Source organism: Loxodonta africana, chromosome 19, assembly GCF_030014295.1.
Source record: "Loxodonta africana isolate mLoxAfr1 chromosome 19, mLoxAfr1.hap2, whole genome shotgun sequence".
Lineage (NCBI taxonomy): Eukaryota > Metazoa > Chordata > Mammalia > Proboscidea > Elephantidae > Loxodonta > Loxodonta africana.
This window is the reverse complement of record NC_087360.1, coordinates 69,839,040-69,854,222: the sequence shown is the minus strand read 5'-3', so window position 1 is coordinate 69,854,222 and position 15,183 is coordinate 69,839,040. Positions and strand designations below refer to the sequence as shown.

General features: G+C 45.7%; 1 protein-coding gene across 7 annotated transcripts in view; it reads left to right on the top strand.

Annotated features, from left to right (window-relative positions):
- Positions 1 to 15,183, top strand: part of RBPMS (RNA binding protein, mRNA processing factor) — a 202,537-nt gene that overhangs the window by 160,094 nt on the left and 27,260 nt on the right. For 3 of the 7 annotated variants that reach the window (XR_010318656.1, XM_064272836.1, XM_064272837.1), the window contains exon 6: positions 7,930 to 8,060. Coding sequence is in view for 6 of the 7 variants with exons in the window: in XM_064272836.1 (XP_064128906.1) it covers positions 7,930 to 8,060 (131 nt within the window). In the remaining variant the exon portion in view is untranslated. The other 4 variants (XM_010592476.3, XM_023551140.2, XM_003412553.4 and 1 more) reach the window with 4 other exon arrangements.

Here is a 15,183-nt window from a genome sequence, read left to right as displayed (position 1 = left end):
AGCTGTTACTGTCATTCCCATTATTATCATTATCTTCGTCATCTTTATTGTTACTAGGACTTAGCAGTTGTTTGACTATGACAAATGAAGGAGGTTTTGAACCTGAGTACTGGAAAAGAGAGGAAAGAGTTGCAAGCAAGGAAAGAAATTGGCTTGAGAGTAAGTTCACTTTTGGATGAGTTGAGTTGGATGAGTTTAGGATGTCTAGAATGGAGTAGAAGTCAGAGCTATAGATCTATGGGGTTTCCTTAATAGAATTAGTAATTGAAATGGTGAATGTGGCCAATTCCATGATAAAGAGCAGGTAGAAGTGGAGGAGGGCTGAGGACAGGCTTATTTTTTTGTGTCTCCAGCACTTAATGCCTTTGGTTCCAACCTGCACAAAACGCGATAACTGATCGCGGTGGTTTGTGCTGGTTGGTGCTGAGGTTTTCAGCAAATCTTTTGGTTACCTTCTGTCATAAAAATCTTCCCCTTATCTTCTTGTGGAGCCAGGGAAGGCGTGTGACCTTCCCAGTATGCACTGCTCTGGGCCACGGGAGCCGGGCATGGGTGGCATTCTGGCCCTAACAGCAGCGAGCACGCCCTGATGGGAGAGTCATCAAAAGAGGACCTCAAAAGGCTGGTTTTTGAAGGGTTTACTTCACAGACATGGATCAACTACTTGCAGAGGTATATGAGTGGGAGTTGACTGCTAACAGAATCCTTATTTATTTTTCTTGCTTCAAAATGGATTGTTGTATTCATTAAAAGTGGAATTTTTCATCATGTTTGGTTCTTCTGTGGCATGGCTGCTGTTTTTTCTGGCTGAATTTTTAATTGACCAGGCAAGTTCTACTGGAGGACTCGTTCCCTGAGTTTATGATAGTAATTTGAGCATGCTCAAAGCTAGAGGTGAAGACCACCTGGACTCTGGGAGCCTGTCATCTCCACCAGTAGCCAGGGCATCCACCCCTCACCCCAGGGAGGGCAGGGTGGTGTATGGGAGGGACCCTGAGCCATGAGACAAGAAACCTGGGTTCTAGCCTCAGTTCAGACAGTAAGTTAACTATGAGATGTTAAGTAGATCCCTATGCCTTGATTTTCTCATTGTGAAAATTGGGGTACTAATGACTGCCTTTTCTTCCCCCCATAGATTTTAATCAATATCCAATATCATAATGGATGTGCAAGGCTCTTAGCTATGTATAAAAAAGTATTTAAATATCAGGTGCCATTTTGAAAGGGCTGAAGTGTCATTTTTCATAGGAGTGATCAGTTACACGCTGTCACGTCCATCTTCCTTATTGCATCTTTCTGTCCCGCACAGAATTGAATTAAGCGACAATCTGATCATCTCCCCCTCTGAAAGGCAGGATGGACGTTTGTTTCTGTTCATTGTTGTTGTCGTTGTTTTCTTTTTATTAAGCGTAAATGGTTGACTTTCTGATCGGCTTTGTTAGCTAGGCACTGGGGTCCAATGAAGCCTGAGCTTGCAGCCCTGGCAGTAGCTGCCACAGAGCCCAGAGAAGGAAGGGCACTTCCTGTAGACTGGGAGGAAGTAGCATCTGATGGAGTCTTCTGAGGGATGAGTAGGTGTTAGCCAGGTGAAAGGGGGGCAGGGTGGGGTGTCCTACCGAGTGTCCAAGTCCTACAAGTGACAGAGAACAGGGCACGGTGTACCAACTGAAATGACTGATTCTTGACCATGAGGGAGAACAGGTGAGAGCAGGGTGAGAGAGATTGACAAGGGCCAGATAGTAGAGGCTCTTGCAGACTATGGAGTCATGCAGTTCAGACACTACCCAGAGAAAAAAAAAAGGTCGGGGGGGGAGGGAATCATAGAAGGATTTCAAGCAGGAGAGTGACTTGATTGAATTGTATATTTTAAAATCATCCTGGCTGCAGTGCCGAGGCCACTAAGGAGGCCTTTTCAGCAGTTTAGTAGTGATGGTTAAAATTATAGTGGATGGTGGATAAATTCAGCAGGACCTTGGTGAGAGATTGAATATGGCAGGGAATTGGGTGACTGTCAGGTCTCTGGCTTGGACAACCAAGTGGAGTCTTTTACTGAAATCTGCAACCAAGGAGGGACAGGCAGTTGGAGGAGTGTGTTTAGTTTTGGACATGTTGAGTATTAAGTTGACATGGAATATTTCTAAATATAGGCATATCCAGGAGGCGAAGTAAAGACTAGCTTAAAGTTCTTGGGCCCGGTCTGTGACTCTGTTCTTCTTTTCTCAGCTATTCTCAGAGGTTTGTGGCCATACGTAAGAGTCACATTCATCTTCATCTCTGTCTCTGTGTGACCTTGGACTGGACATTTCCCCTTTCTGCATCTTTGTTTTCTCATACAATGTGAAAAGGCAGGCTAGATGTCTTCCTCAGCTCTTTGGATTTTCCTCAAGGACAGACATCTCAGTGCTTTCTTTTCAAGCTCATTGGAGGGTGAAGTTTGGGGGAGTTTTTCATTCTTGCTGATCCAATATGAGCTCTTCTGGTTGTATATTCTCAAGCTGAAAAAAAGGGCTATTCAGATGTACATTGTGGGCCCTCAACAACATTATCATCAGAAAGTACGAAGGGAGAAGACACGTAGCTAGATCTGGTGCAGTGGGAAAGGATTTATCCATCCTATCAGAAAAGTGGAAACCCTGGTGGTGGAGTGGTTAAGAGCTACATCTGCTAACCAAAAGGTCAACTGCTAACTAAAAGGTCGGCAGTTCGAATCCACCCACTGTTCCTTAGGGCAATTCTGCTCTGTCCTTTAGGGTTTCTGTGAGTTGGAATCAACTCAACAGCAATGTGTTTGGTATGGTTTTGGTATCGGGAGGGTTTAATTAGGCGGGGCGAAACAGCCCTGGCTTCCTGGCCTGCTTCTTGCTGCTCACTGGGACATTGCTGACTCTGGGTGGTCAAGAGCATCTTTTGTCAAGAAAAATCTCACCCCTTCCCTGAACTCCAGTTCATCCCAATGGGCCTTGGGCAGCAGAATGACTCTTCTTTTTTTCAGTCTTCCTATCCTATTAAGTTTGTGCAGAAGGGGCTATGGCTCTGGAAGGTGAGACCCATCAAGACCATACCACTACCCTGCGATTGCCACCTCCTTCAGTTGAGTAACCCCTCGAGGGACTTCTTCTGTGGAAAATCCAACCAAAAAAAGTCTAAAGATGCAAAAAGCTCATTCTGCCACACACCCGGTTCCATGGAAGGAGCATGTGCGGGCTTTAGGAGCATCCTCAGCCTCATACTGATATGTAGGTGACTGTGAGGCTGCTTTACCACACGTGTGATCCTGACCTGGTCAGGCTACCCCCACTGGGCTTCTTACTTGTAACTGTAAGGAGAGGTAAACATGACTCCAAGCCACGCAGGGGAGGTCAGGCTGGATCTGCTTTGGCTCTCCTAGTTTCTGTCAAAAAACAAGTCTAGGGTCATTGCTTTTGGTTGCATTTTCTCTCTCCTGGAGTGTGTCATTCATTCATTCATTTAACAAACTACTGTGTGACTGGTACTATGCTGAGCTCTTTGGAAGCAAAACACATAGCACTTGGCTCAGACCATAAAAACAAACCCATTGCCATCAAGTTGATTGCAACTCATAGTGACCCCGCAGGACAAAGTTGAACTGCTTCATAGGGTTTCTAAGGACTGGCTGATGGATTCGAATAGCCAACCTTTTGGTTAGCAGCCATGCTCTTAACCACTGCACCACCAGGGCTCCAACACCTTGGTCAAATGGCTGATAATACAGTAGGAGAGAAATACAAGACGATAAATTACTGAACAGCACTGGTTCTCAGACTTGAGAGTGCTACAGAATCACCTGCAGCGCTTGTTATGACTGGACCACACCAGCGGAGTTTCCGGTTCTGTAGGTCTGCCTGGAGCGGAGCCAAGAATTTGCATTTCCAACAAGTTCTTCAGGGAGATGGTGCAGGCCTGTCGGTCAGGATCCCCCACTTTGAGAAGCACCGACTCAAATGACAGGGCAACGGGCTGCAGGAGCATGGAGGAAGGAACGATTAGCTCCACCTGGTTGATTTACAGTCTTCTTATTATGTTACCTGGTATATTTCTTGGGTCAAATTTTTCTTCATTCAGCCCTGTTATGGATTGAATTGTGGCCATGATTCCCAATATTGTGTGATTGTCCACCATTTTGTGATCTGATATGATTTTCCCATGTGTTGTAAATCCTATAGGGTCTCTATGAGTCAGAATCAATCCAGGGGCAACAGGTTTGGTGTTTTTTTTTTTGGTGATTTATGATGTTAACGAGGCAGGATTAGAGGGAGTTATGTTAATGAGGCAGGACTCAATCTATAAGATTAGGTTGTGTCTTAAGCCAGTCTCTTGAGATATAAAAGAGAGAAGCCAACAGAGAGACAGGGAAACCGACCTCCTACCACCAAGAAAGCAGAGCGTGTCCTTTAGACCAGGGGTCCCTGTGCTGAGAAGCTCCTACAGCTGGCGCCCTAAATTTGGACTTCCAGGCCACTAGACTGTGAGAGAACAAATTTGTTTCTTAAAGCCAGCCACCTGTGGTATTTCTGTTATAACAGCAGTAGATGACTAAGACAAGCCCTTTATTGTGAGGCTCACTCAGGGACTCCATCTGCAGTCCCAGGTAGCTTTGCACACTGAAGTCCACGTCCATCCAAAGAGCCTATTTTTTTCCATCCCAGTTGTTCCATTGTTCTTTGTTTCTTTCTACCCCACTGCTCTGGCTACTATCGTCCCTCCCTTCCTCAGACTTAAAGAGACTTTGAAGAGGAGCTTACTTTTAAAATTGGTTCCAGAGAGCAGCTGTAAGAGCCATTTTCAAACTGTGTTCTCTGGAACCCCAGTGTACCTCAGGGACAACTGCAGGGGTTGAGAGACTGCAGCCATCACTACCTACCACCACTGCCAATTCAATCAAAACAGCTACACGTTTCTTAACAGGGGTTTCTTAGAAAAATTAATTTGAAGAAAGGCTTCCGCTTTTATTTTAACTTTGAAAGTCACTGCTCTGTAACACTTGCTCTAGTTTGAGCCTCCTTTTGATCAGATTTTGTGTGTGTGTGCACACTTGACAAATACAGCAAATTTTGGGAAATTTTAGATCTAGAGCCTAAGGATTTTCCCTGAGTTTCTTTAACAAAGAAAATAATGCTATAACCTTGAACAACTTTTAGACGTTTTCATCAGATATGATACAATCGGACACTAAATGCCAGGCTCAGAGCTGGCCCAGGGGCACAGACATGAGCAAGACCTGGGTCCTGCCTGGCTGGGCTCTCACTAGCCAGCCCTTGAAAGTTACGTTATTCCAACTCACCTTCACTGCCCTGCTCTCTCTGTCCTCACCAAAAGAAAAATCCCCAGCGACTTTTCACCATATCATACTCTCTTCCCCCCTCCCCTGGTCAACCCACTATGTTCTATGTGTTCCTTGAGGCTTACAGTAATTCCAGACTCTTCCACATAAGGAAAACCGGGAGGTAATCAGTAGTATCGTGGGGTTGATGGAGTGTAAGCTCACCATCATCTCTTTTAGGCCTTTGCCTGGCTGCCTCAATCTACTATTACTCAACCACTTTGAGTGCAGGGGATTCGGAAACCTGTCCTCGATTCTGCTGGGCTAGGTTTGACACAAAAATTAATGAGTGAATTGACTCTAAGCATCATTCTAAACCCAATGTGAAGAGCAGAGATGACCAGGAATCACATGCTCTATCCGTCAGGCTGCGGTTGAAACCCAGCTTCACCTTACCTCCGTTATTTCTCCCTTCAAGACCAGATATCTCCATGTTGTTCTATTTTAACAAACACCTACACTATATTCATTTCATTGTTAAGACCTTCTAAAGGAAACACCTGTTGATTAGGTGAAAGGTCCCCCAGTTTGCAAATTCCTGTCAGGCAGGAGGATGACGAGGGACCACTGACCACAGACACTGAAAGGCCGCAAGCCAAGCACATCCCTGTGGTGGCAAGTCTTCCCGCTGCCACAGCAGGCTGGGCAAGCATGGACTGAACACTAGTGCACTCAGTCTTGGGACTCTCTCGATTTTTCTTAAAAGACTCGGAATGTCTTAAAATAGCATAGTAGCTAAAATAACAACAATCATAGCATGCCATTCCTGAGAATGGTTGTTTGTTTAAAATCTGAAGCATTGGTTGTGCCAGCAGTTAGTTTCCATAGCTGGGCTCCCACAAGAGCTGTTCTAATGGAAATCAGATGGTTTCATTGTGACAGGAAACCCAGGGGCCTGGTAAGCCTTCTCTCAACCCCTCTGTGAGTGCTTTCCTAAGCCTCAGGCCACAAACACCTACACACCCTTGAACTCTGAAGTAGGTTGCATGAACCTGGCCATTTCAAAAGAAGTTCACCATGTTGCTCTTCTCCTCTCCAAGCAGTCAATATTCCCCTCACCAAGTTCTGAGGTGGGAATTTTAACTGCCTTGTTGAGAAACGGAGGACAGCCAGCCGTAGTGGGTTAAGCCACATTTCTGGGATTCCCTGTTCTGTGTGGAAGTGAGCACAGCCTGCCCTCAGAATAGATTGTCATCAGCCATATCCTGTCAGCAGTGTTTGCCACGCAGGCTGGCTGCGAAAAGCCTCATCTACACCTTGTACACTGTTCACATGTGCCCATAGGCTCAGCTACTTGCTGGTTCCTCCATGGAGCAATCCCCATACCATACCCAACAATGCATTTTTCTGTTTGTAGCCTGCTTCCCTTACTGAAATCCCAGCCCAGAGCCAGCTTTTGGGGAGTCTGGAGGGGAGGGGTGAGGGGGTAGAAACAGGCCTAGAATGGCTTCTTTGATGGTGGGGAGGGCATGAAGAGATTCACTTGACCTTGGCCACATGTACTCTTGACCTCTCCTGGACAGTCCTGAATGGCAGGGTCACTAATGGCTTTATCGAGTCACCTTTCCCTGACTCCCTCAGGAAAGGATAGCAGCATCTAGGGCAGCACCCCCCCACCTACTTGATTTCAGATTTTGACAGGTGATAAAAAGCATACTGAGATGGCTGCTTCACAGGGTCCAGATTCGTAACTATTGACTGATGTTAATTTTGCCTTTGCCGAGAAACTCTGTCATGTGTTTGCTCTTACTTTTAATGGATTGCTTCCTGATACGCTCTGAGGCCCAGGCACTTACCCTTCAATCTGGCAAACAGCAGCTTGACCTGAATGGAACCGGAGCTGTCTGAGGAACATGTAGGCCAGACTGTTGGCTACATGACTCCCCTTTTTTTCCCTAGAAAATATAGTCAGTGTCAACAGCAACAGAAAACATTCTTGTTTGGATCTTTATGAAGCTTAACTTTAACCAGGATACTCAAGGTGTTTCACTTCCATTATCTGAATTTTTAATATCTAAAATGCCTTTTGGTGTTAAAGCGTGTTTGGCCATGTGCTTCTGAAGGTTAAATGGAAAAAGCTTGATAATCATGATTTATTTGTGAACAATAACTACACTGATAAACCAAAAAGTCTGAGAGCTCTTTTGGTCTGTCAGGGTCCTACCAGTAGGCCATTGTTCTCCCAAAGGCTCTGAAGTGGGTTCTCATGGGGTGTCTCCTACCAGTTCTCCCTCTTTGGTCTTCTCCTTGGGATTGGGTGGGAGCTGCATTTGCTGTTTTGTGCAGGAAATCCCCATGTTCTCCGTTTCCACCAGCTACAGTTGGAAAAACATCAGAGTGTCCAAGGTGGACCGTGGGCCAGAGATCTCTGCAGGGCAGACAGGCAGCAGTGGATGCTTGTTGCTTTTCTGTTGTTGTTACTGTTCCCTGACTTAGAGTTTGGGGGACCACATCCAACAGGTTATTAAAAGAAGGAGAGTCATTTGACTTCTAAGATTGACTGGGGCTTGGGGTTATTGGTGTTTTGTTTTCTGAATTGAAACCGGCTGTCTGGTAACCACTAACTCTCCCTTATTCTTTTCTTGCAGATGAGCTCACAGTGCCTGCACTTTACCCCAGTAGCCCTGAAGTGTGGGCCCCGTACCCTCTGTACCCAGCGGAGTTAGCGCCTGCTCTACCTCCTCCTGCTTTCACCTATCCCGCTTCACTGCATGCCCAGGTAATTTATACCCATCGGCCACAACTTCACTCACTCCACCACCAGTCCTTTCAAACCTGGTTCCCCAGAGCACACCATACAACTAACACCTATCCAGCTAACAGATCCACCTTCAAGAGATTAATGATCCCCTCTAAATCAAGCTGACACTCCTCCAGGACTTAAGAGGACCGTCTGACAGCAATGATATCACCCACTGCCTGATGTTTGCCCCAAACGACACCTCTCTCTTCCTTAATGATCTCACCCTCATATCACAGACGAGGGACTGGGACCAGGCTCCCTCCCCGGCTCCAGCTAGCCAGAGGGCGTCACCAGAGCATAGATGTGTGTGCCTTGCCGTGTGGAAGGGCTGCAGGGGAGGCGCGCACTCGTAGAGTCGTGTGTCTGTGTGTGTTTCTGTGTATTGAAAGATTGTGTTCCATGAGAATCTAGTGACCAAAGGGGGAAGTTTGGAGCTTCCAGGAGGAAGACTATATGATACCTTATATATGTTATGGAAAAGATGAAGGGTGGTGGCTGTCTTTCCATTTTTAGGAAACCCTGCAGGAAAGGAGGTACAATCTAGTGTCTAGAATGTAATTATAGGTGAAGGTAGAGATCACTGTTCTGACTGGCTTTCCTTTTTAGATAAGAATAGCCCAAATTTTATAAACAAACTCTCTGGTTTGTCCACAAAGATTACTGTCTACCTACTAACCCTTTCTCTCCCCCCGGAGCAAATGTTTCTCTTAGCTTTGCTTTTTGTGTAAACAGTAGTGATCAATGTTAGGATTCAACTTTGGAAATAACCACTCATTCTTTGTCCTGCAAAGAGTGATGTTCAATACCAAGGACAATAGAAAGAATACAGATTTCATTTGTTTTACTGCGTGTGTAACACCTCTAAGCAGGAAAGCCTGGTTTTCAAAAAATTGTTGGGCTGGACAGATGGGCTTTCTTGTTTGTTTTGTTCTGTGTTCATTTACAAGGCTGAATGAAATAAACAGCTTCCCAGAAAACTCTTCCTTCTGACTTAAAACTCTTTTATGTTGTACAAAATCACACTATGCTGATAAAGACACCTATGAACAGAGCAGCCCCCAAGGAGGGTTCTCAAAAGCCATTGGGTCAGGAGGGTTGTGGACTGGACAACTTTCCATTCTCTTTCAGCCGAGTTGTCCATGCTTCGTGCATGGACTACCTGGTTTCCCCAGCACAGTGAAGGCAAACAGTCCAAGGGAAGGCCTTGGTGCCGTGGGCCCCAGTCGTGACTACCCTTTGTGTTGGGGGAAGGAGGTAGAAAGTAGTACCTTTGTGAAGAAGACTGTTAATGGTGATGGTTAGAATACTTGGCACAGAGAAAAATTAAGGTAACCATAACTAACAGTTACCTCTGGATTATTCTGAGACTGATAACCCAGTTTCTAGATTAGCTGTGCCTTTCGCTTTTCCTTCTATCTTTCGTCTATTGCACTGCTTGGTGACCCTTGCAATGGCAGGTAGCAGGGGAAGGGGGAAAGGGGTGAAAGAGAAATCTGGAAATCATCTGCTGAGTTATCGGTATGTCTTTGCTGGGCCAGACATAACTTTGTAGATGACCTGGAACAACTAAAGAGAGTCTTTTCTGTTCATTGCCCACCCCACCCCTTTCTTTCTCTGTGGATGATGTGTCCCTATTCCGCTTCTTTTGCTAAACTGCCCAGTTTTCTTTCTTCATAAAGCGTACACAGGTAGTCCCCAACTCACGGCAGGCTTCCGTTCTGATGACTCCGTCATAAATCCGTTCCGACGTAAGTCGAATACCTTTTTTTTTTTTAATGTTCATTATTATTGCCTCTTCTGATCAGTATCTTTATAAATCCAGCAGTGTTTTGGAGAGTAAATCATAAAATTGAATATCTCCAGGTGAACATCTGAGAACAATAACATCAGCAAATTACGCACTGCAATATATTACTAATGATAAAATGTACCCAAAAAAGTGTAGCTTGTCACAACTTGAACATGTCATCAGTTGGGGACTACCTGTATAATACAGATCAATTAGCCATTAAGGCAAACTGTAATAAATACCATGAAGCAGTGCCAAGTTTGCATTAGTCTTTTGACTATCCATGGCTTTGATTAATCCGAAGCAAAGCCTTTCACCATTACCCTGGGTAATCAAGTGTTGGCAGTGACCAGTAGGTTCTGGGAACTGTGGCTTTTGGACATGACAACTGGGTGACTAACCCTTGCTTCAATCATGTAATGAATGAGATCAGGCGTAATCCTGGGGATATGGTGGGAGAAGGTCCTACAGAAGCTAAGAAATCAGAAAGCCTTTTCATTGTGAGGAAGGGTGAGGAGAAACAATGCCAAGGTTAGGTGGACTCAGCTGTTTGTGTTAATGGGATGCATTGTCCATGGTGGGACCATCCCCTTGAGTTCTTCCTTGATTTTGAGGTCTTCCCAACCTGGAATCCACTTGGCTTTGCCACATCTATCCTAGATTTGGTGGCGCTCTCATCTGATACAAGTGAGATCCATGTGCTCAGCCTCTCTTCTCACTTGGAGGATTCCCTGTGTGATCTTGGGTTTTATATCCTAAAGACTCAAGAGCGAATACAGTTATTTAAATTTATCTGTCCAGTATGAGAATCATAGAATGAACTGGTACCAGTTTTCCATATCAGCTAGTCTGAGCCACTTTACACATGAGAAAGCAGACCTGGAAAGAAGGAAAGAGTTATCCAAAGTCACAAGTAGCTCTACCATGACTAGATCCAGGTCACTCTGCGGGACTGGCTAACCAGAGACTTACTCTTTGATGACATTTTGGAAAGACTTCATTCCAGTGACTCCTTGGATCTTTCTTCTCTAACTAGATGGGAATCCCGTAAGAAGAGTCTTGGAGGCAAAGACAGGGGAAACAGCCCTTAACCTTCACCCAGAGGGCCTAAGAGGATTTTAGTAATTGGAGGTAGAGCAGAGTGGGAAGGCCAGAGTGGAGCATCTCCCCGTAGTGGATAAATTCAGTTTTTGTTTCCGAAACCTATGTCTTTGGAGAAGCTTCTAAATAATTTTGCTTTTCTTAGCAATGTTGTGCTCTATTTTGAGACATGGATTTTTTTTTTCTTCTAGTGTTTCTCTCCTGAGGCAAAGCCCAACACACCTGTCTTTTGTCCACTTCTTCAGCAAATTAGATTTGTCTCTGGGAATGTGTTTGTAACATATCAACCTACTGCAGACCAGCAGAGGGAGCTCCCTTGTTGAATGTACTTGTTTAGCTATTCGCCCCCTCCCCCTTTTACAAAAACTATTTCTTGACAACATTTGAGAGATTTCAATAAAAATTTTAATGAGAACGAAAATGATCTCCAATAGACTGCAGCGTTTTGTTTTCATGGTGATGCAATTTTGGAACTAAGGTGTTACCTCTGCTGAAATTGTGGGGAGAACCAGGGCCTGTGACACTGAGTATATTTCATAAGAGAGAAGGAATCAGGAAAAGCACCCTGGGGAGAGTCGGCACCAGAGCAAGTCCTCGTTGCTGCTGCTCGTGTCTTCTTGGGCTTCTGAACCACCAACAGCTAAGTATTGGAAGATTCTCGTTCCAGCATCCGTAGGTCATGTCTACCGGGACAACTCACTTCAGTAGAGATGGTGTAGCTAGCTATTTGAAACAAAGGGATGTGTTTTCCAATCAATCCATTATGACCCAGAGGAAGGAGGACCCAGGAGACAGAAAATATCATTGAAAGGGGGACAGTTGAGTCACATTTCCAGTTCTGCCCCAACTTCAATCTCTGGTCTGGTATCCCCTCAGTTTTCCCAGCTCTAAGTTGAAGGTGCTTATTTGCTGTCAAATCCCACTTGATTAAAAATTATTAGATAAGATAATAGGACTATGAGTCTCAAGATGGCCTTATTATTTTTAGAGATGAAAGGACAACTCAGTGCAGCAAACATCTGATTCTAAGAGGACCGTTAATCTTGTTAGCTGTGATCATTCTGTTTACTTTCAAGGTCTTTAGTATTTGAAATTTATTAACTATACTATGTAAGTCACTGTGAAGAGGAGAGAAAGGTTTTAATATTGCTTTCAGGAAGGTTATACTCTGAAGAGAAGATACAGCTGTTTGCGGCACCTCGTATTCACACATCTTAGCTTTGTAAGTTCATTTTTGCTCTTAGTCTCATTGCTAAGCGAGAAAGTCAATGAAGCGCCGTGTGTGTGCCACATTCCAGAAACACAACACATTGACCCTTCACCAGTCACAATCACACTGTTGGGCCAGAAACTCTTGCAGGTAAGTAGGACCAAGAGAGGGGGTCCTGGTTACCTCCTTCTTCCTTGGAGGCATTTACCCTGAGAACAGCAGTTCTTTCAGAATTCTCACAGGGCTGCTATACAGCTTATGACTGGAACCTATCACCTATACATGCAATCTGGAAAACACCCAGCAGAAAGAAAACAAAAGGATTTAAAATCATAGCAGAGACTTCCCGGGGGCAAGACATGCCTCTTGGGAGGTCCCTTGTGACACACTGGAAAATTTTTAAAGGTTAAACCTAAAATAAATACAGCAGTGGACCATGGGAAAAGACATAAAGGCAAGCAGGGCCGAAAGCTCAGAACGGGCTAGATGGGCCTGGGAGTATCACGTGGGTTCCTTCCCTGCATAGCTGCCCCATCACCAACCGACTCAGGCATTTACTCAGTAGCAGAGTGAGTGTAGCATCTGAGAACTAGGTTTTAAAATAAAATGAATTAATCACAAATTTCCTGAACAGATTTCACAGTGCATCTCCCGTGCCTCTAACCATGCCCCGTAAGGTACACTGAGATAAAGAAGACACAAAAACTTTTGGTTTGGTACATGATATATTTATGTGCGTAGGGGTCCAGAGGGAGTGTCCTTGGGGAGCAGGAGAAATCTGAGCAATCAGGTGAGCTCATGACCCCTGGGAAATCTCCCAGCAGTGCACCAGGTATCCATCCTACCCAGGTACATGTGGCCCTCACATGGAAGGAAAACCTAATTTCTTTTTTTTTTTTTTTTTTTGTCTTCTGTCTTCTGTTAAAAAGGCCAAAGCTATAATGTACTGGCGGTTGGTCCTGTAAGGTCGCCTGCAAACAGAACCCTCTCTGAGACCCATGGGAGACAGCTTCAGCACTTGACGGGGCTGGCCAGCCTCCCAAAGGCAATGGAAGCTTCGGGAAGAGTTGAGAGATTCTGGCCCATTTGTTCTGTAAATTCCAGATTGAATCAGCTCTTCACCTCTGGCCTCCTTGTCCTCGAGGCCTGGCTTTCCCAGAGATATGTTGTCTTCCTCCAGACCTGGGGCTTGTGACTGTCTAGGAGACCCACAGCTCAAGGACTACAGAGGTTGTCTTTGGGCTGTTCAGCTTGAGGCTTTAATTCGTTTCCAGATATAATTGAAACTATTAGTCCTCTGACATTTACCTTTCACTATGCCTGCAGCTCTGTGAAGGTCAGACTGTGAGGAGAAAGCACTCCTTAAAGTGCTCTGACTCCTGAATGTGCCCTATTTTGTCAGGCTTTTTGTTCGGCCGGGTGCATCTGGCTCAACGCTCGTAGGGTTTTGGGGGAGCAGACAGACAAGGCCGTGTGTGCACAGCCCAGCCTCCTATGAGCACGTCCCTTTGTCCCTGAGTTGGGAAACACTGCCCCAGGCTATTTTGCTTACTGTCCTGTGAGGCTTGGCCTGTGCTGACTTGACCCCTTTGGGAGAGCTTTGAGGTGCTGGTTTTCCTTTCTGAGCCCAGGGCAGTGACAGAGAGTGTGCCTGGCACAAAGTAAACTCATTGCCGTCAATTCAGTTCCGGCTCATAGCAACCCTACAGGACGGAGTAGAACTGCCCCATAGGATTTCCAGGGAGTGGCTGGTAAATTCAAACTGCCAAGCATTGGGTTAGCTGCAGAGCTCTTAACCACTGTACCACCAGGGCTCTAGCACATAGTAAGGAGTTAGTAAATAAAAGCTAAAAACGATGGGAGTGGTTAGTGCTTCCCAGGCACCTTTGAAGAAACATCTGAATTTTTCAACAAGGAGAAGAAAGCCCAGGACTAAACCAGTTTACCCACAAGGCTTTGCTAGTTCGGACACTCAGGATTTTGACGTTACTGGAGTTGCAGCGTCCCATGGCTACAGCCAGGTGGAGGGCCAGAGGCTGGGAAGAGTGAATGAGGGACAGGTTAGACAGATGGAGGAGCAAGTGGGAGTGCCGCCGATGTCCTGACTTAACCGCACCTGCCCTGCATCCAGCTGTGTGGTCCCTCAGGTTGTGCCAGAGCCTGAGGACTTGTCCCACGCAGGAACTCTTCCCCTCTAGCTGGGCTGGGCACGCCTGCCAGAAGAAAACCTTTCCCTGACGGGAAACATATCCAGAGTGGGAAACAGCTGAGAGCCCAGAGAGACTAAAGCATTCCTGCATGTTGCTTTCCTCAAACCCACTGTCCTTGAACTTTCCAGCTGCTGCCTTATCATGCCTTCCTATCAGAGAGACTGGAGAAGAGAAAGACCCACAGGTCACTCAGCCCATTCCTCCCTGGGCTTTCCAGCGCTTTCTTCCCACAGTCCCTCCACTAAGATCTGCCCTGCCTCATTTCCGGGCAGTGGAGTTACGTCTTGTGCCTTTGGGAGATTTTTCTCCTCGTAACCTGTGACTGTGAAACCCAAGGGACTTCACTCACCAAGCAAATACTCTATCCTATTTACCCTTCCCACCCCTTCCGCTCCTCTGCCGTTTGGTCTTTGTAGAACTAAGGAGCCCCCTTAGCAGTGAGGTGTCATAAATATTTGCCCTGCCCTCACTGGCCTCCGTAGAAGCAATCTCAGCCTCCTAGGACCACCATAATGAAACACCACAAAGTATATGCTTTAAAACATAGAAATGTCTTTTCCTCACAGTTCTGAAGGCTGGAAGTCCAAATTCAGGGCTTTGGCAGTACTGTGTTCTCTGTGAGCTCTAGGGGAAGATCTTTCCTTGTCTCCTTCTGCTTCTGGGAGCCCCTGCTATTCCTTGGCACCCCCTTGCCAGTAGACAGTTCCTCTCATGCTGTCGTCTCCTTGAGTGTGGCCCTGTTTCCCTGTCTATTTTATGAGACACCACTCAGAAGGCATTGGAATTAGG